At 42.0% G+C, this 27,670-nt stretch overlaps 1 protein-coding gene across 1 annotated transcript; it reads left to right on the plus strand.

Annotated features, from left to right (window-relative positions):
* The first annotated feature begins 1,838 nt into the window (after positions 1-1,838).
* LOC126470308 (myophilin) lies at positions 1,839-27,653 on the plus strand. Its single transcript, XM_050098080.1, has 4 exons — positions 1,839-1,991; positions 26,399-26,535; positions 26,626-26,830; positions 26,986-27,653. Exons 1-4 carry the CDS (start codon positions 1,938-1,940, stop codon positions 27,154-27,156), a joined length of 567 nt encoding a protein of 188 aa, XP_049954037.1. The 5' UTR covers positions 1,839-1,937; the 3' UTR covers positions 27,157-27,653.
* The last annotated feature ends 17 nt before the right edge of the window (positions 27,654-27,670 follow it).

Below are 27,670 nucleotides of genomic sequence, written 5' to 3' on the forward strand. Positions count from 1 at the left end.
ATAAAGCTCTTCAGAAAGACGTGCGCTATAAAGTGAACAGATTTTTGAAAAATCGAGTGTTTTAAATTTTTGACACCCTATCTGAAACGCTCGCGGGGGGGGGGGGGGGGGGGATGTCGTACATCCGTGTCATAAAAGGAAGTGGGAAGTGAATAAACAACATCATCAACAAGAGATGCAAACGTCTCCTCCGTCTACCTCTGAACCGTTTCGGGTGGTACTGAAGTCCGTATGTCCGCAAGTGCAGATTTTTGTGCGCAAAGCCTTGTGAGACCACACTACTTCGCTGAGATGCTTCGCGCAGAAATATGGGATTGTTATGCTTAGTCAGGTTATGCGGTAGTCAGGTTCGGCACTACTTCACGATCCGTCAGACCAATGGATCAATTCGTTGCAACTGCTCAGCGATGTACTTTTGCTCAATGTCTTCAAGTATCACGGTGTCGTGTTGTTTCTGTAAAATACCGTGGGCTCACGTGTGTAGAAGTCAGCTTCATAAAGAAAAAAGTGGACAGTTTGGTCTGATGCTACACATGTTTTTGCTGTTCGTTTAGTTCATCCGCTTTTACTCACGAGCTGTTACAGGTGACGACCGTCTCTAGCTAAACTTACTCTCGTACGACTTCGTTCTGATATTCTCGTGTTATTTCGTGAAAACTCATGCTGTGATCGAACAGATACTTTCTAATCAGTGACTCAATATCTCTTCTTAACACTTGTTTTGCCTGTATCATTGTAAGACGAAAAAATTTAAAGTTGTAAAGCTGAGTTCGCCGGGGGACCCAACTGTATAACATCTGACGCCGTTGTGCTCAGGGGATAGGTGCTGACGGAACTTAAGTCAGCTGAAGTTGCAGTTTAGTCTTCTAAAAGACCTCTTGATCAAAAATGTAAATTTTAATGACTTGTTAAGGCCTGTATTTTTGTTTTAACCGTATTGATACGGTTAGTGAATTAGTTAGTACTCATATTAACTATGATTTACTATTAGTGACATTATTTGTGCATTTTATTTTCCAATTAAACAATATTTTGTCACAAAATGCCATGGTTACCAGAATCGAATTTATTTTTCTAAGTATATAATTTATGGTGTATATCTCCGGTCTGCACTCATGTCGTCTGTGAGTATGACTGTCAGTTTCGCCTAAAAATCCGGAAACCAGTTCATGATTATGTAAACTGTTGTAATGCATCAGGAATAGTATCTTGTTTTTCCATTGTGAATATTAGCATGTTCTTCAGAATACCGACGGAAAAGTTAATGAATACTATAAGCTCATCAATGCTCCGCCTCAAGCATGATTCAGGTTGAAAGGTAATTAGTTATCATAATCTCACGATACACCATACACAGAAAGTGCTATTTTTTTCACAGTGTCATAACTTGAGAACCACTAACTTTTAGACATAGATATTTTTCACGACTGTAATATGGTTTGATACACAGTTCTTGCAGCGGTTCGTAAAAACGTAGTTTACAGTTCTTTCCTTAGCACGCAAGGAAACGACCTGACGCATGAGATATGAATCGGCAACTTGCTGCGCAGCTGTTGCAGAATATCGAATGTTCAGCAGCGTAAGAAATCATCAAATTTGATGAGAGTTCAAGAAATACAAAAATTAAGATAGGAAATAAAAGTCAAAAAAACAGATGTGTTGCGATACGAAGGCAGTAATAAATTTTGCGCGCTCGCTTTCTTCAGCGGTTTGAAAGTTGGCGGGAAGACGTTAGAGGATGACGTCAGTCAGGATGTAGCTGTTGCTGGAGCCAGTGAGCTCAAACAAGCTTTTCCCCCACCCTCGCGCCGCCCTCGGACCAATGGTGTGCGCGAACGTCACCGTGTACGAGGGTTCGATAACTCGAAGCGCCGGGCGCGTAACTGTCATTCCAGCGTGAGCCGTGTTGCTATAGAGAACAGGAGCAAGCACATACGATGGCAAACAACAGAGCAGCCAAGTCCGGCTTTGCCGCTGAAGCCCAGAGGAAGGTAAGTCGTTTCAACTAACCTTGCTGTAATTAACAATATAGTCATTTTTTGTCGGAAGCGCTTAAATTGCAATGTCATCTCTCTCGAGCAAGTGTTTGTGAATAACATAAGTTTCGCGAGGTGGTGTTCTGTCGCGCTTACGGTGCATCTTATCTGGTAAAAGCTTGTGTATTCAATGTTGTGTAGTGTCGTTGGTTTATCGCTGCTTCTTGTTGCCGTGGAATAATGAACGGCGTAAAAATGTCGATTTGCTTAAAGATTCTTAATCGCTTTTGTGTTAAGAGTGAATGCACTGTGGTAACAAATACCATTTCAACGTTATGATTTGGTTGTTGCTACTTCGTAACGTGGCAGTATTGTTGAGTGGTGGAAATGTGGTTTATGCCAGCGCTGAAAGCTGCGTCTGCTTTGATACAACAAAGTTACAGCAGGGAGGTTGTCGCGCTTTTCTGCATCGGGTCTAGGTTTAATAACAGTTGTGTGATAGTCCAGTCGTACAAAGTCGGTTCAAAATGCAACTCAGTGTATGAAGCAGAAGCACAGTAACCAGGTTCGGAAACAGACATTAATTCGTGTGATGAAACGTTTGACATTAATATCGTAACAGAAGTGCTTATAAGTGAGTGATAACATAATCGTGAAGTTATGAAATTTTGACTTACTAAAATCCGCTGTTAATTATGAAAACCGTGGAGGTCGGGGTTAGCATTTTCAGCAACTTCAAAGGCAATTTTTAGTGACATGTTAAGATGGCACTACGGAATTAGTGGGCTCCAGATAAATGGTTGATGTACTCAAAGTTCTCTTTGTAACACTTGTTAATCAAGTGAAGATAGTGGATATAATAAAACTTTCTGCGGCCAAGATACAAATTTTTACCACAGTATGGGGCCAATGTTATGCATCTGTATTGTGGGGGAACTCGAGGCGAGATGGAGAAGACGGAACATGGAGGTGTAAAAGAAACTGTGGCATTCCTCCTAGTCACATGCTTTTTCCATCTCAGGGCGCCTCTTCTCTTAATAAACCTCGTTTCATTAAACTTGTGTGGTTTGCCGTCTTTCAGTGGCTGCTGTTAGGTTAATATAGCGCTTATTGAAGTAGTAAAGGTAATGCATTTCTTTCCCTAAAATTGTAGCGCATCAGTCTTTTTGGAATGCTTGTTCGACGCCCACGATTTCATTTGCCCACCAGCATTATATGCTGCTGACATGTTTCCGCTGCAGCCGGTGAGGCTCGGAACTTGCCCCTCAGTCTGTAAACTAGGCGAAGAAGCGGATGCGCAGATGGTAGGGTTGACCAAACTTAGCACGCTTGTAACTTTTTTCCCCTTCGTTAGCGCGGCTTGCATGCACGAGAGTTGAGCATTTGTGCTGCTCTCGCACGCCAATTTTTGTTTTAAGTTTGCGCAGGTCGGCTATCTGTCGGTTTGTGTAGCCTTACCTAACCGTGAACTTATTTCTTTGTAAGTGTTGTATATATGTTTGTCGAAAACTATTAATAAATAATTACTGGTTGTACCAGGCTGGATATTAAGAGGTTACAGTAGTTCCTTTCAGCATGTTGTCATTAGTCATAGATTGTAGGAATGTTCGGAAAAGATTGGTGGTATGTGTATCTGAACTTGAAACTAAGAAATTAAATAGTTCATTCAGGACCGAATAAAAGTATCTTAATTCATCAGACTAACAGGAAGCACAGGAAAGTCAGTGTAAAAGGTAATGGACATTCGAGGTGCTATAGTAAACAGTAATACTTCCTGGGCCCCTTTTCTCCCCAAATATTTCACCAGCAACTTCTAACGGATTAAATAAAGTTAACGAGACTGTAAAGCTGATATTCCAATTTAACCTCGTAAGGGTGCAGATGACTTCTACATACACCACTGTTCCGATATTGTTTCTATGCAGTGTATTGCAGTGACTGAATGTTTCGCGGTTTTTTACTGTTGTGTAGCAAAGTGTGGGGCTACGTGAACAGTATTTTTCGTTATGCATAAACCACGCATTAGCTTTCCTACCGCCCCCCCCCCTTGCCTAATACAATTCACGCTTGTGCTAGTCATCGGTTTTACTCTTGGAGGAGCGCTGGCTTCTTTGTGATAATTGTTGACACTGCTCAGCACACAATCCATAAATTGTTACTTGGAAGCTTGAAGGCACACGAGATACCGTTTTTATTTGCTGTTCGTGTAAGGCAGATCTGTAACAGTAATGAATATTCCCATAAATCCTCATTGTTTAAAACGTGTTGATAATGTCGAAATTCTGTAGGTAGTGTCTTAAGCTGTATTCTGTAACAGAACATTTTTCAACGTCAGAACTGTAGCAATTTACTGGACCTGTCTCGGGGCTCTAAAGCTAAAAACCTGTTGTCAATTCTATAGTTATCTGCGCCGTTCCTTCGCCGAAACATGTTAAGTTGGAGCGAATGTTGGTCATACTCCACGCGGAAAGCAGTACTTAAAAATACGAATTTGTTGTAGTATAGTACCAGGGTTAAATCAGCAAGACAGAGTAGGAATAAAATTGCTACTTAGTTTCGGACACACAAATGCAATGTTCCATGTGTTCATATTGCAAGCAAGAGTTGGAAACCAGTTGGCGACTGCCTAAGACAGGTGTAAGCGAGAAGTGCACTGGGCTCGTATTTGGGAGGACAGAGGCCCAATTCGTGATCTTCACAAAACGCTAAGGCAAATGCCAGGATTTTCCTCTTTGGAAAGGGCACGGCCCAACTCCTTTCAAAGCCTTCCTCAGATTTCGCTTCGTCCCGTGACCGCGTAGACAGTACGTTAAACCCTAATCTTTATCTCTACCCAGAGATCAGAAACGGAACCAAATCAGTGTTTCCTTTGCCTCTAACATCTTGCGAAGATTCCTCGTGCATCCGTGCTTGGTTCCCATTGTATTACGCAATCAGATGGAACTTCTCTCTACTCTATAAGCAAGTAGCGCTGTTAGGGTACATAGGCGAAACATGACGCTTGAGCAATTTCGGTGCGCTTGGTATTATGAATGGTGGCTGTCGACGCGGCGGCGGTAACCGGTTGGATTGTCCGCGCGGCGCGAGGCCAGCGCGTCCTTGTCCTCTTTGAGGCAACGAGTCCATCGATAGCATCGCAGGCGTCAAAGCAACAAGTCAGCTCTGAGAAATTATTCCTTGTTACTCCTATCGTGCAGCATTCTCCATCACGACATTAACTTTAGCTAAACTTTCTTGGGATAAATAAATAGGACTTCCTTGCAAGGTGGTTCGGTAGGGCTTACTTTGTGCAAAATACATGTATTTGAATATGGCGTACTGTTTGGTCTTAGCTAAACCAACATTGAGAACTAAAAACAGCATTTAAAACCTGATCCTGGTGCAACTTCGTAAGATAATTGACAGCTGTCCGGGGCTGATTACTTAACATAAGTTTAGCTACACAAAGCTCACATTAAGACTTTTTAATAGCACCATTTCTTACATTCTGCTACCTTACCGGTGTAAGTGGAATATGTTCTCGAAGGTGGGTTGTTAAGTTATGAACTTGATGTTCAAATATCACTGTGCAGCGAAATCGCAAAAGGAATATACTCCGCAGTGCTCGAAAAGGCAATAGCGATTAATAGTAATTGTTCAGATTGCAACAAATTCAGTTCACTCACATGGTTGTACTAAACGGAGCACTTTCCAGCGGCAGTGTCAAGCCAGAACTGTCACCTATATTCTAAACATAAGTGTTAATTAAAAGAAGCCAGCTCGTTACTAACTTCGGACCATCATTGATTTTCCGTAAATCAGTGACGCTCTTTGAATCGCGGTGACTTCTTGCCTTAATCCTAAGGTGGCCAACTCTCCTGTACTTCCCGGGATCTCCCGTATTACAGCAATTTTAATCCTCGTGGCTCCCTTATTGACCACCTGTTCCGTGTATTTCATCAGTGATCGCTGTTATAAATATTAATCCTGCAATGTACTATAGATAGCTCAGATTCCCTGATCAAAAATCTCGAAAAACATGTGACGTTAGCACCACAAGTGTAGCTAACGTCGCTCGACAGCTAATTATTCACATTGTTCTCCCCATGGGGAAAAGACCCTTTTTGAAACCCAGCGTCTCAGCATACCTTCTGGGGGTTTGACTTTCCATCGAGCAGATTGAGCGAGTTTAAACGCCTAACTTCTGAACCGTTGGGAATGAATATATAAAACTCTGGACATGTTCTTTCTGTTCGTGCTTTTCCAGAAAGACTACTTCGCTCAGGAATGTGAAAGGAGACGCAGGACCGACATTCATTAAGGAATAAATGTACTGAGAAGCAGTAGTTACTATAATTCTTTAAATAAGTTTGGGCATGCTGATCTCGACTATACATGGCAACGGATTATTACACGCTTCTGCGCTCTAAAACTTTGAAACCTCCCGTACAATAACGGCCGACGTTGGTCATATCCCTTGAAACCATGATCAAATGTCAGTCGCCCTACTTCATCCTCGCCCAGCTGTTCTAATGCCAAGACGTGTCAGCTCATCAAGCGAAATTTAATTCAGTAACAAAAAATGAGTGAAAGCGTAATAGTTCAGAGATAAGTGTATTGGCGAAGCAGTTCGGTGGATCATGGAGATCTGGTTATATCTAAATCGTCGGACATTTTGTTGGATTCTGTAAATGTGCAAAGGCACATTAGAGGTACTGGGCTAAGCTTCAGGTGTAAACCTTCAACTGTGGAACTTAAAGGAAATTGGTGCCTCCACCTGCTTTACAGATATAAACATCTAAGATAATTGGTCAGTCCCTGTTCATGGCAGCGGGATTAGGGGTTGTGCGATGTTGAATGCTCGGAATAACACGTGCAGGGAAAAATAACAAAAGCAGAACTATATGCACACAATGGGTTTACCTCCATATTGCAATAAGACAACGAAATACTTCACATGATGCTGCAGTCGGCAATAAATGTCGACATTGCCTAGCTGATCACATTTCACTTTCAGGAAGCTATAATAGTACAGCTCGTGAGTTCAATCTTTCAACTTAGTCTGTACTTCTGAAACGCCACCATAAGGAAACCTCAAGTTGCATTTCTCACGGTTTCCATTGATTCTAAGATTGTATGTGCGCGAGAGCCCGTCTTAAGTTCTCGGCCCAACACATTACATGAACATGGCAAAATATGAACTTTGGCAAGTTATATTCTAATGGCGCATTGTAATTAAATTTCGTCGGTTGTGTAACAAGGAAATAGTTTTTCCGTGAAAAAAGTTAACGAATAGGTTTCATAAGGTACAGCATTCTTCAGTTCAGTTATTAAAGAGCAACTAATTGAAGGGCTTCATTCCGAACGGTTCAGAAGTTAGGCGTTTAAACTCGCTCAGTCTGCTCGATGGAAAGTCAAACCCCCAGAAGGTATGCTGAGACGCTGGGTTTCAAAAAGGGTCTTTCTCCCTATGAGGAGAGCAATGTGAATAATTAGTTGTCGAGCGACGTTAGCTGCACTTGTGGTGCTAACGTCACATGTTTTGGCCAGCTTCCAGTTCAGGACCTTGACACTTCGACAAAGTACGGCTGCCACACATGGGAGAAAGTCGAAAGAGCAAAGACCGGTGCGGCGACAGCCGAAAATGAATCTGACATCGTGAAAGGGAATGCAACCTTGTGCGTCACTTCGCATTTTGCCCGTATTAGGCTCGCGGTCCATGAATCACGGTTGTGCTGCCCCACTTTTACTTATTGGGAGTATGCTGCGTGTCGGCCGATTCCCAAGCCACGTGCAGCCGCTTACAAGAACATACGTGCTTAGCACTTTGCTACACCCTTAATACTCAGAGCCAAAATATGGTAACAACATTAAGGTAACTGAACAATTAGTAGCTTGACGTTCAGCACGCTGGACCGTTTGCGGTTAATTTATGTAGTTGTGCGATGGCTAGTTTTGGGAAACTGCTGATGACGAAGCAATAGATTTTGCTTTCGCAATATCAACTGAGACTGATCAGTTGGAAGCCTTAAATAACAAATGATACGGTACGCAAATTATTTTGGGGTAGAGAAAAGAACACGTGCAGTGTTGATAGGTTCCATAAGGAACTCTCTTTCGAATGGTGCAACCAATCCTGGGTAGTATCAAGAAAAGCCCGAATTTTGTTGGCCATTAACGTTTATGAAAGTTTGATGCTGAATGACTGCTTCACGACATTACTGTATGCATAAACTTGACTGTTCATTGTCTGGCCTACTGTTTTGCGATTGCTGGGCTAAAATGTGCAATACTTCATTCCTCAATAAGAGACTAAATAACTCTACCCTTGCTTAACTGTTCCGTGACCAAACTTGTTCAATCGTAGATTATGTGCTTCTAACAGTCAGCATTCTAATGATGCAAAATGCTTAGAAATGCATTATGCCTAAGAAACGAGGTAATATTAATGGCGCCTTCATAACGAAAAGTTCACGCAATTTTTAAAATTTGGCAGTTCACATAACAAAATTAAATATTTGGAATTATAAGTCATAGTGCGCTTAGCGTGTCACCGTTATTTCCGATAGGTTGAGGAAGCTGGCGTAGAGCATTTCCATCGCTTGTTCTGGGAAGATATCGGATTAATGTACTTGCAACTAACTATACGTTCGGTCCAGTCTCCTTGGAATAACGGTATGAAAGTGCACCTAGTACTTAACACTTCTTAGTCATAAGAGTATCTAACAGTTTCCCCAGGTTACATAATGGGGAATATTCCTTAATACACATTTAATGCACTACCTAAAAAGTGCATCCTCATTGACCATAGGTCGTGGATGCCTGTCAAATAGTAAGACTATTATACGGCAAGTAGCTACTTCAGATTTGCTTAGTGCATGTTTGCTCGCTTTACTTCACCGCGGCTAGGTACATAGACGACGAAGCTGAATCCAGATACAAACGTACGTCCACAAGGGGAAGGGGGTGGGTGACGGCGGCAAGAGCCGCTTGGCCCACCTCTCCAGGAATATGTAGTTTTTATTCATTGCAGAATTCTCACAAACTTCTAGAAGTCATTTCAGTGATTTCGCACTCCATTTTTTGTTTAGTTTAATAAATGGTGGTATTACCTGGCTCGGAACAAGACACCTCTCGAAACTGACCAACTCCTATAAAAAGGCAATTTGATTTTATTCTTGCGCCGCCCGCCCTATAAGTTTCTCAGGACGCCTATAGCTGTTTCTACAGCACAGCATAAAAGTTCGGTAAGAATGGAAGTTTCCTCGGGCAGATTATTTACCACGGTAAATGTCTGCTCGGAACAGCATATCAAAGAACAACGTACGTAGTTTTGCGTACTGTTCGTGAAATACCTCGTTCCATACTGAGGCATTTCGTGGAAAGACAACTTTCTGTTGGATTAGGCGTAAACTGTCGTCTTACTTGCAGGAATCACAGGAAACGGGTTTTCTGGAGAAAGCATTTGGCCGCCGCTGGCCGACGTAACTTTTCTCCAGAGAAGTTAGCTTTCTACATAACTCAAACGGCTTTCAAAGAAAACGTGGCTTACAGTTCTTTCTTCCACAGAACTGTCAAGTTTTATGTATACACTGAAACTGACAAGTGAAATGGATTTCTGAGCCGCATGAGAACTTCATGAAAACTGGCTAGCATTTACTGTTTCAGTACGTTCCATAAATAGGTGCAGCTGCCAGGTGTCGAACACATATTTGACTTGTAATAATGTAGTGGATCTTATGCAATTATGGTTTCGTAAGTCACAATTCTTATTAATGAAGACTTGCACATTTTTTTCGGATTGTATAGAGTACGGGAAAGTCGCTAATATTTGTGGACAAGTTAATTTAAGTTTTATAAACATCAGGACTGTTTAAAACTGAACTAGTAGTTGTCATGAGTAACGTACCCTCGACTGATTAATTTTCACTGCACAATTCGATGAACAATTGTTAGTGCGAGGCACGCTTCTCCCAGTGTCCGGTGGAGGTGCGAGGGGGCATGTGGGCGTTGCTGCCTGCGCACGCCCTGGGCTTCTACATCCTGTGGCTGCAGCGGCAGCAGGACCTTCTAGGAGAGCTTTCACACGTGGCCGCTAACCTGCTACGTAAAGATTATCTCCTCGATAACATATGCCCTCGTTGAAACAACGTTGCATACCGTACAAGATCTTTGACGCTCTGAATCAGTTAGCTCTTTGACAACGGAAGATTTATGATCCTGAAAATTGAATATTTTCGGTAGCACCCAGACGTGGGGTCATTAAGAGGAAACTCCTGAGAACTACAACCGATTTTCAATACTAGGCAGCAAAGAAATTTTGTGATTTCAAATTGTTTTGCTATATTGTTTCCCGCAGATTGCCTGTAGTTTCCTCAATATATACTCAGTCACTAAGGCATAAATCTCCGGATAGTTTCGAACACATCACGCGTATTTCTTGTTAGTCCCTAAATTTCAGTATGGCTAGTTTCAAAAAGCACAAAAAATGTGAATCATATATGCCAGTAACGTGTGGTTTCTAACAAAGAGAAATATGCATTGAAATTTAAAGTTTAGTAAAATTATCTACTGTGTAAATTCTTACACTAAAAAATCACGGAGAGGTTAGTTTATATGGTATTAGCTTTCATTGATGTGGCATAGGTACCCATGGTAACGGAATAGTTAAATTATTTCGTACAGAAATCAGAACCACTCTACCGAATGTTTCATTCCTAAGATTTCCCAATAGTTGCCCAGAAAAGCTAACTGCCTTGCAGTTAACTATTCTTGAAACCTATGGTCTTACTGTATAATCAATAAAAACGATAATACAAAAATCAGCTTCATAGCTGCCCTGCTTGGGAAATTGATATACGGGGATGGCCACTTCATAAACAAAGTAATGGCCACCTCCTTAGTGGCACCTGCAAATTTTCTACAAGGTCGCCGGAATATTTGAAGAGGAACTGTTCGCTCTAACTTGATTCTACGACAGCATCTTCGTGCGTAGCTGGGTCAGTTGCTTCTGCCGCTTCTGCGGCTGCAATAGCCAGAACGGCATACTACTGCTGCAGCAGCAGCAGCAGCAGCAACAGCCAATCTACTGCGATACAGCCACGTTGCAGCCAGCTGCTCTGTCCAAGGTCGTGGTGTGGAGTGTCTTTGCTTGGAGTGCACAGACCTGAATGCCAGCACGCCTCAGGAGTGCCTACCGTTAAGAGCCCAACGCCCAGCGTTTTACTGCAGCTGTTAGATAACCTATCGGTTAATGTAGCAGCATTGGTGGGTCGTTGGAACCTCAGTGGTGCTCTCAAGATACCTTGCCGGTCCAGTCTAAATTTTACCTAAGACTTCGATTACTTTATCTGACACCGAGAACTTGACTCGGTAAGGTGTTTCCGTCAGCGTACCTTAGGCTGGTTAGTTCCGGACGAGTTGGCAAAAACAATGTTTTGGCGTCTCGTTAACAGTAAATAAATAAAAGCAAGACTGAAGTTCTAGCATAGCTTTAGAAAGAGCTTTCCATACATATTAACATTCTCTAGATGCTTCTCCAGTACTAATTTTTATACAGTGTACGTGGGTGACGGAAACATACGGTAGCCGGTGTAAATTTTCGGTAGATTAGCCATTGTCATGGCAAAACAGATGATAGTGTAAACATGACCCAATTTCATTTATCCAGCGCTGGGAGAGCGCCCCAAAATAGGTAAGAACATCGTCCTTTTCCTATAGCAGCGCGGAGCGTTGTGCCCAGTATTAGGTACGCTGCAGAGGTATTGATCTTGATGGACAGTAGTCTGGGCGCGGCTCGGAAACTTTGACATTTCGCATGTTTTTAAGGCTTAATTCGCCGCATACTGCATGTCTAAACTAAATTTTATCGTGGTGTCAATATTCTTCGAAAGAGGTTGTCCAGGAACAGACCGCAAAATGGTCTAAAAGTTCTCAACCTTCTTAGTTTTTAGAAAGGCGCAGTTATCACACTGGACGCGCATTTGAGAGGACGACTGTTCAAAACAGCGTCCGGCCATCCTGATGTAGGTTTTCTGTGATTTCTCCAAATAGCTTCAGGCAAATGCTGGGGTGCTTCCTTTGAAAGGGAACGGCCAACTTCCTTCCCATCTTTCCCTAATCCGATGGGACCGATGACCTGGCTGTTTGATCCCCTCCCCCAAATCAGTCTTACGCAAGTTGTAAAGCTTCTAGAAGGGTCTCCACTTCGTGGATCACTCCACTGTAGCCGTAAGTGAATCCAGAGGGGTACCTCGCAGAGCACTGTGGGTCAAATTAGCTGGTAGTTGTTGCTCACACGGAGATTAATTACCTGGGAGGGCTGGCGTAAAATTTTAGTGATCATTTGGAACCTGGATAAGAAATCTTGACATCGCAGAAAGTAGGTGTAGCGTGTATTGTTCAGGAATTAATTTTACCGAGAAAGTTCCTAGTGTCTGTGACATGGCACTTTGGAAGAAACAGCGTAGTGATTAGCGGAAGTTGTCTTAAGCCTAAGGTATTCCAAATGTCTCCAGTGTGAAATTTGGATCTTAACAAAAGGTGTGCAATAAAAACATTATGAAAGCGTTCATACGTAAGTCTGTTTTTCAATCGTGATTTTCACTTCAACCGTTGTGCTGTAGTTCTAGTGAAGATAACTGAAAGGCCAATTTAAGTTTATTGTGGTAACACGTATTGCTAGTGGTTAATAACTGGAGGACCTGAAACTCGCAATTCAGGAAAGTCTAGCAAGGGGCCACTGATCATACATGAATTTCCCAACTTTTCAGGTAGACAAATGAGAATTTTTATTGTCGTTTAGCTTCGTTTGAATCGGCTCACCCTAGAATTTGGCTAGAATTCGAAAGCTTACATTCGATCAAATATCATATACTCTGGTTCTGCCCCAAGTCTGACTTTTCTTTCTGAGAGTTTAAATTTTACAGTTAGCTTATGTCTTCTGAATAAAAGTACTGGCAATTGAAACTTCTTACAGTTTAAAGAAAAACTTTATCATTCTTTCAGTTAAAATATTTAAGTTTCTTTAAATTTAGTAATAAAATGTAATACTCTTCAGCTTAACATTACTATACTCCTAGAATATGACTCGCTGGCATGTTATGGTGATTGGCCAAGAGAAAATAGAACGCTGCTAGTTGCAGATGTGTAATGAAACGAAGTTTTGGTAAGTTGCAGAGTTCGGGTGTTCAGTAGGTACATGTGGATTTAGTATGAACCGATAGAAAGCTATGCGCATCCTATTGCAGCAGCGTAAAGCAAAAGCTCCGGGAAAATTTTTTTCGGCTAGATTACCTTATTAGGTACCAAATTTAAGTGTAAAGATGCGGCTGCTATTACATCTGTGCTATAAAGGATGTCGTACTGTGATCAGCCGTTTCAAGTGGCGTAAAACGTAGATAATGTAGGACAAAATAGGCAGTGGGTTTTTAGTTTTCTCATCATGTAATGAGAATAGGCTGCGGTAATACAAAAGCCTGAAAGACGTAGTGGACATCAAAAATTGCAGGTTTCGTGATCTCATTGCCAGTGTAGTGGGTTTTAATAAGGATCCTACAACTTTCCTGATGTCAGGGAAAAGTAGAGAAAATAGGTTTTTGACTCGCTATCAAGCAAGCTAGAAATAAAACGACAGGCTTCGAAAAATTGCTAGCACCATCGACGTGGCACAAAAGGATTAACCCAAAAAGCAGCGTGATTGTGCACGGGACGATTTAATACTGTCGATCTTATTGGTAGCATTGACGAAATGCATAGTTTCCTAGACTCGAGTAATAGACGTCTTGATTTTTGGAATAAAAAGGAAGCATAATTTCTGAGAAATATTGGTTTGATAGTTCGTGTTAGGAAGGTGCTGATTTAAGAATGAGCTCTTAAGACTAAGAAGCGTTTCCTTAAACGTTCATTAAGATTCACTGGTGCAGGAAACTGAACACCAGTACCCAAATAGATAAAATCATTAGAAAAATGAGTAGAGGATAAGCGGAAAACTAAATCGAATGTCAGGTGTGCTTAATCTGTGTACAATAAGATTTGGCTGCGGTCAACTCACATGATGGCAGCCGACAGCACCTGTGGGGTCTTGACAGTAAGGCAGAGCTGTATATGGCTCATATAGCTATATTTAGCGGTAATGGCTGCGAGCGGTCTGGTCTCAACTGGCGGTCGGTGCGAGATAGCGCGTGCTTTAGGTGCCCTGTAAACAGAAGATACCGGGCCCTGCCTTCTGGGGAGACGCGGCAACGTAGGCCACGCCTGCACGGCCAGACCACAAGCTTCCTTAACGTGCGCCTTGCCCCAACAAAAGCTGCGAATCTGACTGTGATGCATCGCACCACGTAACCGCATACCGTGCCTGACGTAGCACACGAGCCTGTACTTAGTCTGTATAAACGAAGATTGCTCATTTCGTGTTCAAAACATCCCTCAGATGTAAAAGAGCTTCCTAGCTGGGAAGCACAAGAGAAAGAAGTTAGCAATTTAAGGTACAGTGATACGTATAGTCGGATGTAGGAAACAGATATTTGTGAAATTAAAAGTTAAATTTGGCTCTTGTTTTCACGAGTTTCATACTCAGTAGCGTCCTCAGGTACCACATTGCTGTAATGACTAATCGCGGTGTGTAAACGCTGTTGCGCAGTGAGTGATCCTAAAAAGTGACAAGCTCTGCCTCAACAAACACTGAAATTCATAATGGCTTAAGTAATTTAAAAGCCTTGAAATTTGATTGCTTTCACTGAGGACTGGTCTGTGTCCAGTTGTCATAAGTCAACATTCAAAAGTCGCAGTTCTTAAAATAATGAATCACAAAAATAGTATTGTCACCCCCATATCAGATAGCTACACACTGTAGCGGCCTGCTTCGTACATCTTAAGTTACCTTATAGACCGGTTCTGTATCAATTAGCATCCGCCACGTAATTGGATTGAAAAGTACAATGAAAAAAAATTATTCATTCGAATACTACTTGCTCTCCAAAAGAAGCTTCACACTGCACTTCAAAGCAATATGTAGATTTTAATTTATTGAGAATGTCAGCATGAGTTTGCTGCCAGAAGTTAGGTGATTTCTTTTGCTTCCTGCAAGAGTATCTTCCTAAAGATATTGCCTTCAATTTGCCCAATTTAAGGCACGTAAGTCGCCATGCACACGTTAGTTTTCAGCACGATGACCAGTTTGATTTAGCTTCTTCAGCCTTCCTTCTACGAGCTGCTCTGCAAAAACACCATTCATTTAAACCTACTTGTGATACTTTTCGACCCTGTTCCCAATTTTTATTCCCCAACGCCCTTACTTTCATTGCCAGATTCAAGATTCCGTGGTACCTCAGTACCATGTCAACCGATCGTTTTAGTAAAGTTTCCTGACAATTAAGTATAATTAGGTTTCCAATCTAATAATTTAAGCTTCAGAATTATTAAGCCACTCCAGCCCACCGCAGTAAGGGCTGCAGTTCGTAGACCGAAAACGCCTATAGGGACTGCGTGAGTTGCGGATCTGATGTTTAGGATGATACTTTCTTGCGTTTTCGTCAGCAGTGACTTTTGTGTGTACCGTAACATCGTTCGAACAGTACAAGGCTGTTCCACCATACTGTTAGCACACCTGATAACAAGTTTTGTGGTTACTAGTTATGAAAACATAGACCCTACAGAAATCTTCCGCCAGACTTCATTCTTGATACTTCACGAAAAATTACACTAAACAGAAACGCCAAGAAATAAACTGCACTAAAAGGCGCTGGTGTTCTACTCTGCTGCAATACCTTGTTGTACAATAAATTACTGATGTCAATGTGTTCTGAGCTTTAATACTTCCTAAAATTTCACAACTCTAAGCCTTAAAATGACTTAAGTGATTAATAGTTAAATTTTCACTTACATAACTGTTACTTTCGCCACAGTGGACGAAGGAATAAGTCCACTGACAGACGACATTCAATTGACGTGTAACGGGGTTGTCATTTTATTACAACCCTTCAAAATAAGAATTGAAGTATTGACACAGTAATGAAAAAGAGCACTAGCAGCCGGAGGGGAGGGGGTGGGATGCTTAAGCGTCACGTATTCCTACGGGTAATGTAAACAAATGCAAGTTTTCCTGGAGCAAATATTTGACGTTGTTAGTAATTCTGTTAGAGCTGAAAAAGGATACGTTGCAGCTATCATATTGTAAGTTGAGAACATGATCTAAACATGAACTTTGTTTCTGAGAAAGTTGAATCGCCTGGATAGTGTGAACGAAGCATAAGAGCGAAATTTTCTAACGCATCAGCATTAGGAACTTCATAATTTCCTTTGTTTTCTTGCGGATATTTTCCTCAGTTGCAGTTCAGGATAGGTCCTTAAGTCGTACCACTGTGTAACTACTCCCGTGTGGTGAAATGGTAGGGAGTAGACTTGGACAACGCCAGCTATGGAATGTACCGGAGGCACTGATAACGGCAGCGTTGATAAGCGTACGGCGCGATATATTTAGTGGTGAGCGCCAGCGCCATGGCTTACGTCCACGTCAAGCGCAGCCTTGACCCGTCATAAAACAGCCTGCCACTGTCCAGCCGAGAGGCACTGCATGACTTCACATGCTTCCAGGTGGCGAAGCTCCTCTGAACTCACAACCACCAATATATGTTGTAAACAGCACGTGCCGAAACAGGAGTTAAGAGGCAACGAAAATGCTTCTTAAACGAAGTGCAGAGAGCGGACATGTAGCAGGGCGTGCTGAAAAGTAATGCCTCAGAATTTGTGAAAACACTAAGCTTCTTAAAACCACTTTATAAACATTCTACGTATTTATTCATAATGTCTACATACTTATTTCCCAACATCGTCACTCTGGCGACGAACACATTTCCTCCCAACGAGACTGATTTGTTGATACCGTCACAGTAGAACGCAGGCTTTGGTTGACAGCCTCATCACCTGTGCTTGCACCGCTTCATCACTATCAAAGCAAAGTCCTCGGTGTTCGTTTCAGAAACATGAAAATCGGATGGGTTCAAGTCAGAGTATAGAGGATGACAGTTCCGTCAACCCAAGACGTCGGATTGGTACAGATGTCGCAGCGTTCGTGTGGAGTCCGGCATTGTCATGGTTGAAGGAGAGGGTGCTCCGGATGTGGACGAACTCTTCGAATTCGTGCTTTCAATATTTTACAGAGCTCGTAGTACATTGCCGAGATTGTGGTGCATTATAGGCATGAATTCAAAGTGCGATAAATCTTGGACATCCTAGAAGACTGAGACTTTGCGTGCTGATGGCATGGCCTTTAACTTCATCGGCCGGTGTTGGTTGTCTTTGTGGCGGAACTGCACTGATATCTTAGTTTCAGGGGTTAGAGTGGTGAAACGTTTATCACCTGTCAATGTTAACGAATCCATTACTCACGCTCAAAATGCAGGATACTGTTGATGTCCTATTTCCTGTCAAGAGTGAACGTTCGTAGCACCCACCGTGCCGCAGTGATGCAATGATGGCCTGTACACACGCCACACACAACTGAGAGCCGTGTCTTTGTTATCCGACGATTTTTCTCTGACTTTGCAAATGATTCGGATGCCCTACGCTGCAGTCCGCTCACACACACACACACACACACACACACACACACACACTACTGATTTAGATGAAATTACCACCGTACGCAGCTTTCATTCGTCTGGATTTCATTTGGTGGCACGACATTGAAACCAGAATAAAAATTGGGAGCCATTACTTTTCAGCGTGCTCCGTTAGTTTGTGAAATCTGGATAGCCCTTAAACGCAGAACAGTGAAGACTTCAGTGTTGCCGAACATGGAAAGTTTTCGAAAATGTCTACAAAGTCCATCACCAGTAGAAGAGGGGAAATGGGGCGTAGTCCCGCATTCCTTGTTTGCCTTACTTCCTGGTGACGGGCCCCCTCGCGTCCGTTCTTAGACATTTATTTTAAACTGGATGAATGGGGCGGGCTGCCCTTAAAGCATTCCTTGCGTGGCGGGCCGCACCCACAGCCATGGCCACGTCACTGGCGCCGGCGGGGCGGCTGCGAGCTGCCTCTTTGCTGCAGGGCTGACCAGCGCGCTACGGCGTTCCGCCCACTTCTTTCCAGTCTGTCTTGCACACACGTAGCACAACGTCGATGCCAACTACTAAAACTCGCCACGGACCGAAGTTTCGAGGGCAGTTTCCAACATGGCGTAGACTGAAGTAATTCGTTCAATGTAGTGGCACTGATTTTCAGAGCTTAGACGCTCTGGCAAAAATCTTTAAGATACTCATGGGAATCGTGTAAGAGCATTGAACTAATAGTTACATATAGGTGACGAAGAATTTTTGCGAATACTCGAGCAAAGAATGTATCATGCAGTTCCTTTGAAAGATTAAGCAATACTTTGCTTAGGCCACAGTGAGCTTAAAATCTAAGCGAAAGCGACACACACACACACACACACACACACACACACACACACACACACACACACACACACACACACACACACAAAATTGTTGCAAATTCCTTGTAAACTTGTCAATGAGCAAACAAAGAATTTGATATTGTGAAGTCTACAATACTAAACACATGAAGTGCATTTTGACACTTAACATTGATTTGATGTATGTACGAGGGCACTTAGAAAGTTTCCCATTCTTACGGCAAGCAAGGTAACTTATTTTCTGGAATGCTTCAGTAGGCTACATTTCAAAGTGACATACAGGTGACACCATTTTTCGAGTCTCTGTAAACCGTCAGAACGTTCTGCCAGTCGTAAAAATGATTGACTATAGAATCAGCTCCATTGTCACGGAGTCATTAGAAAAGTTGTGAATGTCCTCATCGTCGGATAATCCGCAATTGCTGTGAATAATTTTCTTGTGGCACGGGCTTTGTAGTCTGTGGTCCATATCTATGGCCTTGCTTCCCGATTATCACCCTCGTCTCTGCTACTTTGGTCAAATTGCTGGGATCAGTTCATTGCGGTTGCACGTGATATTGTTTCGTCCATCAACCGCCAGTATTTTACCGTGAATCAGTCAAATTTAGTTGTGCCCACAATAGCCATACTCTAACGCGTTAAGTTTCCAGTTCGCGCGCGGTTTCAGTCGTATACTTCAATGTATGTGTTACGTGTACTGCAGCAGAAATGTCAGCAGGAAACCAGGAACTTGCACCGTCTTTGTTGAAAATTCGCCGTTGCTATCTTGGGACGATATCGGTAAGATAGTAATTGAAGTCATGTTGTATAACGAATAGAAAACAGATGCTGACGTAAAAGGTTGCAGTTTTCAGTTATCAGTGTTCCTCCCATGACATAAATTTACTCTCATGCTTTATCCCTTCAACTTCCATCGTACTATAACTCATTAATAACGTTCAAAACGCCTCACCCCATGTAAATTACGAAATGAAATAATTTGGGACAAAGTGAATGAACGAATTTATACCTGGAACCATATATCGTTCGCGTGCTGCCAATGTTTTCACGTGGTGACTGGGAAGCAGGACTCGGAAAAACTTGTGGTGGGCGTTTGAATGTGACACTTCATGAGAACAGTTTAAAATTCATTACGTAAAATTTTCCAAAGGCAAGTCGACAAACCCGTTTATATTCTGCAGTCAATACATACAAAGCAGGGTAACGTGTTCTTGTTCCGGGCTGCAAACCTCTTCAGAGTACAGTCTTGCAAGATCGCTAAATGTCAGAATACACTAGTAATCAAGATTCGAACTCTGGAAACGAAGCAGAAAAAGGTGCCCCACCTGGTTTCCAGTGTACGGAGGCGGCTGAGCTGTTGTGGAATGCGGACCCGACCGGGCCTCGGAATGCATTTCTTCCGCTGGTTCCACCGCTACAATACCGGGAAGACATGAACGCATCGTCTGAGTAGGGTCTCTTGTATCTTGCATACCTAGAGTTCCCGTGATGTCGACCGCACTCTGCTCCAAATGAATCCACGTGTAAGCCACAACCAGTTTTTGTAAGAGATACGTAAAAAATTCACGAAGTATTTAACTCTTAATTTAAATCTAAAACGTCCAGCATCTGATGAAATCGTATGTCGCGGAGCAAATAGAGGCTGATGAAAACTTGGATCACAGTAATTTGTCAATCGTATATGAAAACGCGACTTAATAACAATACTGAAAGCATTTTAACAGTACTGTCTAGCCAGCGCCAGAATGTTATTTCTGAACTATGTCTACATTGACGTATGTCTGAAGATTTGCGGTATGAAAGGTGTAATTGAAAGTGCAGGGTGGTTATCAAACCTTCGCTACTTCTAAGGGCACCGAAAAACAAGAGCTCATAGGACAATGAAACTTCGTGGAGTCATTGGTAAGGATAGGCAGAAGAGAAATAACTAAAAGAAACTATTTAAATTTCCACGTAACGGTAACATGTTAGTTGCGTACCATGTGCTCAATGTGACGCCAGTCTGCATCAGCGATAGCCTGAATTGCAGTACCATTTAACAAATCATTGTTGGCAGCTGTTTCCGAACGTTAGGCCATGCAACGTTCAGCTGTCGTGATAGAGCTTGCATTGCTTAAAGATAGCGTCCATTGCATCCAGCATTATCAGCCATGGTAACAGTAACCTCAACAATTTGTGGCGCAGTTGGCTCTCGGCCTACCAGAAGAAGAAATTGCCAAATACAGTTCATTCGAGCTTAATCATGTTAAACCTCGCTGTGGAAGGACCTCTCGGTATTCCTTCAGTGCGTCGATACTAGGGAAGAGCACCAGCACTACAGCTATTTCGATAAAACAGCTGTAAGAGTAAAGCCCGGCTCGCCTTGTCAAGACCCATCTTCAATAACAAGCACATTGACGCTTCTTTCAATCCTTCTAGTCATGCCGTCCATTATTTCCAACCATTTTTCGACCAAACACTTGTTACGCTACAAGTCGTGTTTTCTAAGGAAAGGAAAAGAATAATCATTGTGGTGTATTCGTACTAACGTGTAATAGAAGTGTAATAAGGAATCGCTGGATATGAATATTGATAATGCACGTTTCGCAAAACAGTGCATATACAAAGCAGGTATAGCCCGGTGAAACGTCACTGCGGTATGTGAATGTATATTCATTTACATCTCAAATTTTGTATATCGTTAATTTTCCAGTTTCAGCTATGATTATAGTGTAACTAGTTTAAATCTCCCTGCATGATCTTCAGATCCTTTCAGTTGTCAGCAACTCATCGTGTCTGAGAACAAGACATCAGAAGATGTATCCAGAATGAGATTTTCACTCTGCAGCGGAGTGTGCGCTGATATGAAACTTCCTGGCATATTAATACTGTGTACCGGACCGAGACTCGAACTCGGGACCTTTGCCTTTCGCGGGTAGCTCTGTTGGTAGAGCACTTGCCCGCGAAATGCAAAGGTCCCGAGTTCGAGTCTCGGTCCGATACACAGTTTTAATCTGTCAGGAAGTTTCATATCAGAAAATGTAGTTTCCGTCACTGGTCTTGCGATTAACGCTTTATGCCTCTAACTTACTTAAATTATTTGTATTCTTATTTTCATTATTACAGCTACTTTGACTGCAACAGTTCCCATGCGTTTGTGACTTCGATTGTTCTTGTAATAATCAAAGTAGAATTACACACAGTTCCAATAGTTAGACGTAAAGCGTCACAGTCCCGAGGCCAGACAGGTAACAGTGGTCTTCGGAGTGACGAAGACTGTTATGATGGGTAGTTGAGATAAAGGCACGACCAGGGAGACCAAAACTAGTCGCCCAGTAAAAACATGCAACCGAAATTTCTACACTGTAGAAACTTAAATTTTTTATAAAGCTACATTTGTCAACGAATGTCAGCTATAATGGAAATAATACAAAAGGAGCGTACGAGGTCCCTAGGTTGTCAGCTGCAGTGGCGGGACAAGAATGAAGCTCTTTTAAATAACTAAACTTACGTGACGCACTTCAGTAAGCCGTCTTACATGCATCTGTAAATTGACAAACTTGACTCCGTGCTTTTATCATCTTCTGAAGCTGTCAGGTGAGAAAGTTTCTGCTTTTTGAGAACAAGTAAATTAGTTTTCAGGCCCATCTTACCTGAACCTCAAAGCTAACTTGGAACGAAAGGCCTACACACAGTACAATAACGCATACAAGGAACAGTAAGTGAATAACAAAGTATGCCGTGTCCAGTGTCTCCTCACTCGCAGAGCAGATTACTGTCACTAGTTGCCAGTAATTCAGCTGTCGAGAATGGCTGCCTAGTGCTTCGAATCGCTCGAAACAATTAGTTTCTCGCTCCGCAGACTGCACTGACATCGTTCATAGTGAGACTATAAACATTAAACAAATCAAATTTACTTCCGTGAAATAAGTCGCTGGCAGTCTTGTAAGTTCTCAAATAACGTAAAGTTACTTTGCAGACAGGAAAGTTTCACGGTACGCATTCACTCATGAAAGCAACACTGCCATGAGGTATGTCCTATAATCGAGCAAAGTATGTACAATATCATTCACAGCTGTTCTGCTCACTTGTTAGCAAACAGCCCGCGGACGAAAGGCCGAAGAGTACCGCTTCCCAGACGGAGGCACGTGGAGCAGTCTTGCCACACGCCTAAATATGGACATGACTGTAGCGTGTGACGTCTCATGATAAGAGCCATACGCGGAACTAGACGGCCGCGGTCCCACAATGCTGCTGGGCTGTATATGGTGTGTGACGCACTCGCTGACTCATTCGTGGCATCGGTATGCTGGCCGGCCTCAAGCCTACCAACTATACCACCTCACCCCTGACGCCGCGTAAATGCGGATCAGAAGTTTCTCGATATTCTAAAAAGCTGGAGAGGTTGTTTAAACATGACCTATCCATATTTCTTTGTACTACACAAACAAGCAAAGCTGCAGTTGTCTCATTCGATAGCTTTCGTAACTATAGGCATGTTGAGTGGTGATTCGCTGATTTGTCGCCGAAGAAGTAAGATTATTCCAATCTGTCTTGCCAGTACCTTCAAACGAACATCTTAAAATGTTCTTATGTTTGCTGATTTTTGGTGCAGAGGTTACACATCAGGACTTCAGTGGAGCCCAGGGGGGGTGGGGGTGGGGTGGTAATAGAGACTTCACAGCAACAAAACAATTCAGGGCAGTTCAATGTGATAATTGTCCATGTGTCTACTCATAACACTAACGATATTGTTGGGGCAGGGAAACGTTACCTAGAAGTTCACAATTGGTACATGAAACTGGTTGCTGGCAATGATGGCAGACTGAAGTATGATAGAAACGATGCTGTAACTCTCGCATCAGAGTTCGAACTCGATTGCTACAGCACTTCCGTGTTTAATCCATTTATGGAGTGAAATCTCTAAAGTGCATAAGTTATGATGAGGTGGTTGTGGTTGAGTTCCCTAGTATTCGGCTTCTTGAATGGAAACTGGCGACTTGCCTCAGTGTGTAGAATACTGGGACACCCATTAAGGAAAATAGACCAGGATGGACAGACAATCAGCCTCTAAGTGTCTCGTAGTTTGTCTTTATGGATTACGGTAAATGTTGACATGGTTCCTTGATAGTCCCCCCCCCCCCCGCCACCGTCCTTACTTTATCAGTTTCTACTCAGTCTTTGATAACGTCGTGGCCGAGACGTTATTCATTCCTTGTTGGGCGTGGCCGAGTGATAATGTCGCTGTTGCTCAGTTAACAGTTCAAAGTAGTAAAAACTTTTTCTGTTAAACTTAATCTGTATATGGAGTTGAATGTCTACTTAATCGAAATGCTCGTCACAGCTGAAATACTGCTGACGGTGTACATAAAGGAAATAACTGATGAAGTAAAATTTAAGACTGAACTTAACAATTACCTTTTAACCAAAACTTTCTTTTGACATAGATGAATACTTTGAATGTGTGTAAAATTCTTAATTTATGTACATGTCCATGACAAACGTACTCTCAAATGCATTGATAATAGCTCTTTGATATTTTATGTTTGTACTATACGGACTTCGCATGTTCATTACACTTACGAAAATTCCTGTATCATGTAAATGATTTACAGGAAGGTAATGAAATAAAATGAACTTCAGGTATCCATAGCGATCTTAACCCATACCAAACTTGGATATCTCTACTTAGACGGCATTCTGCTGAAGTAACATCCATGGGAGGTAGGATATTTCGAAGACAGTCTTAGCTTTAAATAAGTCAGTGCCCCTGAAAAGAATGTCGTGATAAGCCCTTGTCCCAATTGTAGTTCAGACAGGAAATTTCGTTGCAGCGCGCCCTCTGTAGGGGGAAAAACTCCATTCCGGCTCGGTACTAGAGTTGCCACGTTTTGTCAATGGTTTTGTATTTTGACTTAATGATTATCTTCACTTTGAAATGAACCGAGGCCTTTGGGCTACAGATCAGTCACGAATGTATTGTGTAGTATAATAGCAGCCACGGAATAAGTTTACCCGTAGTATCTTTCTATAATTCTGCTGCATGACTGATAAGCAGTCTTGTCATTATTTGGCATACTACATGGATTGTCTATACAATTTGGTGGGTAATGGATGCAAGGTTCAAAATTATTCGTTTGGGTAAGGAGTTAATGCGGCTTACAGATTACACATTTAGTGTCCCCCATAATAAACCATACCCATGTTTTAATTTATACATAAAATATACCGTTGGTGTAGTGCTGCCCATGCAACAGTCTAAGCAACAGGTTGAAGTTGGTGACTGAGGTTAATGCGGGTGAATTAATTATAGCTCATGCGTTACACAGGCGATGTAGTCGTTTTTCTGTTGCTAAATCACTGCTGGTACTAGTGATGCAGTTTAACGGCCACGACAAATTGCTTCTTACCATAGCTTAGATAAATGCATACCATCTCAATCGTAAAACGAAGTCACCGCGCCAAGCACTTCAAGCTCTTGCGACAAGACTCTAAGGTACTAACAGGGTCGTAAGATACAGCATTTTCTTAATAGCAGTGACTTGCACAACGGTTTCCCAACGTTTGCCGCTCGAGCCATTTCGGTGGGTACTGCAGGAATCTTCAGGTGCGAAGCCAGCGGCGGCGTTGCATACTTTCACACGCTGGCGCGCACTTTCGCTGTCGCCACCTTTGGCAGCGTCGCAACGTCTGCAGCTGCTCACGCCACACCGGTTTTTCCACGAACTTTTAACTATTTCTTTCGTTCATACGCACTAATAGGTTGTAAGCTCAATTCATTGTTATATCGACATTAAAGATACGTAACACGCGGGACACCTTCCCCTAGTTACGTTTTAAATTCGAACTTAGTTCTTTAAACAGTACCCAAATTCCGCTACTGCGGAGTATTTTTCTCCAAAACAGTAAAATTCAGAAAACAATGGATCAAAGTAGTACACGAAACGGAAATTAAGCCTCAGGAACATAGTTTTCAGACTGGAAGCGTGGTAAGTTGTAAAGAGTCAACATAGTGTCGTATAACGCACTAGCATTTGGAAACCGGTTACAGTAGCATAACGGTAGGCCTACTGATTGTGTATTGTACGGAAGTAGTACTTTGTCTTAATCTTCCTTTCTTTCCTGTCGAAATACTAAAGCAATGAGACAGATTTCTTTGAGATAGATCGTTTTTTAATAGGGAAGAACGGCAACTATAGACTTAATGCTCTGGGTCGGAAGCGCTCTAAGAAAAACTTCGCTTTCTTCAGCGAAGCGACATAATCGTGGGTTACTGAGCGTGCGATGTGACGAACACTAGACTTTAATTCGGCAGTACGGAGATTCAAATCCCTGTCCGGCCAACCAAATTTCCATAATTTCGTTACACCGTTAAAGATTGATAGCAGGATGGTTCTTTGCAAAGTGCACGGCAGATGTAATTCGCCATCCTGAGCTTGTGCTTAGTTTGTACTGATAGTCGTCGACGGGTCTTTGTCTTTTATTTTTCTTCGGATAACTGAGCGGTATATGGGCTTCAGAATTCCTGAACTGTTTGTGCCATTCTTACAGTAAAAGTTTCTCGTGCCACATTCTATTAAAGGTGTTCAGTTGCTTAGAGTAGCGCCATCACCAGATTTTCCCGCTTCAATTTGCAGACGATCATATACTGAACACGTTGTGCCAGTACACTAAGCTGTTCATGAAATAATTCCCCGTGTTATCAGACCACACAGTACATAAATCAAAAAAACTCGTGTGTGCTCTGCTTAGAACATTGCTGGTGTCTTCTGCTGTATCTGGCCCATTACAGTGCAAAACAAGCAATTTTTCATAGGACAAGAGGAACTGAAAGACTGTCAGATTTCTTGCACTTAGTTTTTCTTGTGCACAGTAACTCAGTGTAAGATATATTTTCAGCAACTGAATAAGTTACAGCTGTTGATATCCAGTGTACATGTTTGAGATAGTCAGTGCACTTCAAAAAGAAACTAATAGATGCCTTCAGATGAAATAAACTGTAGTACTTTACTGTAATTAGTGAAACTAATCTCACTGTATTTTCTTCCAGATTAACAGCAAGTACAGTGAAGAACTTGCGCAAGAATGCCTAGAATGGATCAGGGTGATCACTGGAGAGGACATAAATGTGGCAGGTGATATGGACAACTTCTATGACACATTAAAGGATGGAACTGTACTGTGCAGGTATGTTACTGTGAACTTGCCACAACTGTAAGTCAGACTTACCATACATGTGTCAAATTTTGTCTGAACTAATTGTTCAAAAATTTGCAGGCTTGTTAACCATATTCAGCCAGGATCTGTGAAAAAGATAAATCAAAGCACAATGGCATTCAAATGCATGGAGAATATAAACCAGTTCCTTGAAGTTGCTCGCCAAATGGGTGTGCCTGCCCAGGAAACATTCCAGACAGTAGACTTGTGGGAGCGACAGAACCTTAATTCTGTAGTCATTTGCATACAGTCATTGGGAAGAAAGGTACCTAATGTCATATACATAGTGATAGCAACAAAGATATTGTAATAGACAAAAATTATAAATTTAGTGTCCTCATAAGTTTGTATTTTAGATTATTTGATGCAGTGTGTGCTGTGAAATTTGTTTAGTGCTAAAGTTACTCCTTCTCTTTGTAGGCAGAGAAATTTGGTAAACCAGGCATTGGTCCAAAAGAAGCTGAGAAGAATGTACGGAACTTCACAGAGGAGCAGCTGCGTGCTAGTCACAGTGTGATAAGCCTGCAATATGGCAGCAACAAGGGTGCGAACCAACATGGGATCAACTTTGGCAACACTCGACACATGTAGATTGTGAAACTGTGCCCTTGGTGGTGCCTTAGACAGATCTTCCTCAACTGTCCTGAATGGTGGCTACTATTGCTGCCTAATTTTAGAGACTGTAAAAGTGGAAGCAGTTTGCAGAGCCAAATTCTTTGCAAGAGACTTAAGTGAATTTTAGCAACAGTCTAAACTGCACATCAATTGAATTGCTTCCATAAATGGGGGAGGGAGAAGATTTATTTCCACAATCAATTATAAACTGAAGCACATTCCTCCTACTTGGAAAACTATTTAGAATAGTTCAATGGCTTGCTCTGTTACTGTCTTATTACAGCATGTGTTCTGTAACTTAAAACAGTTAAAATGTCTATTTTTAACAGTCTGTTACTTAATTAACTAATATTTCTGTGTAGATGGAATATTTTATTACAATATGTAGAATATTAGCCCTTAAATTTCTTAACAAATAAATGTAATTTATCTTATTCAATTAAATACAATAAAGTTTACAATCTTTCTGCCTTGTCATGTCTTTAACTCA

The sequence above is a fragment of the Schistocerca serialis genome, chromosome 3, assembly GCF_023864345.2.
Source record: "Schistocerca serialis cubense isolate TAMUIC-IGC-003099 chromosome 3, iqSchSeri2.2, whole genome shotgun sequence".
Classification (NCBI taxonomy): Eukaryota; Metazoa; Arthropoda; class Insecta; order Orthoptera; family Acrididae; genus Schistocerca; species Schistocerca serialis.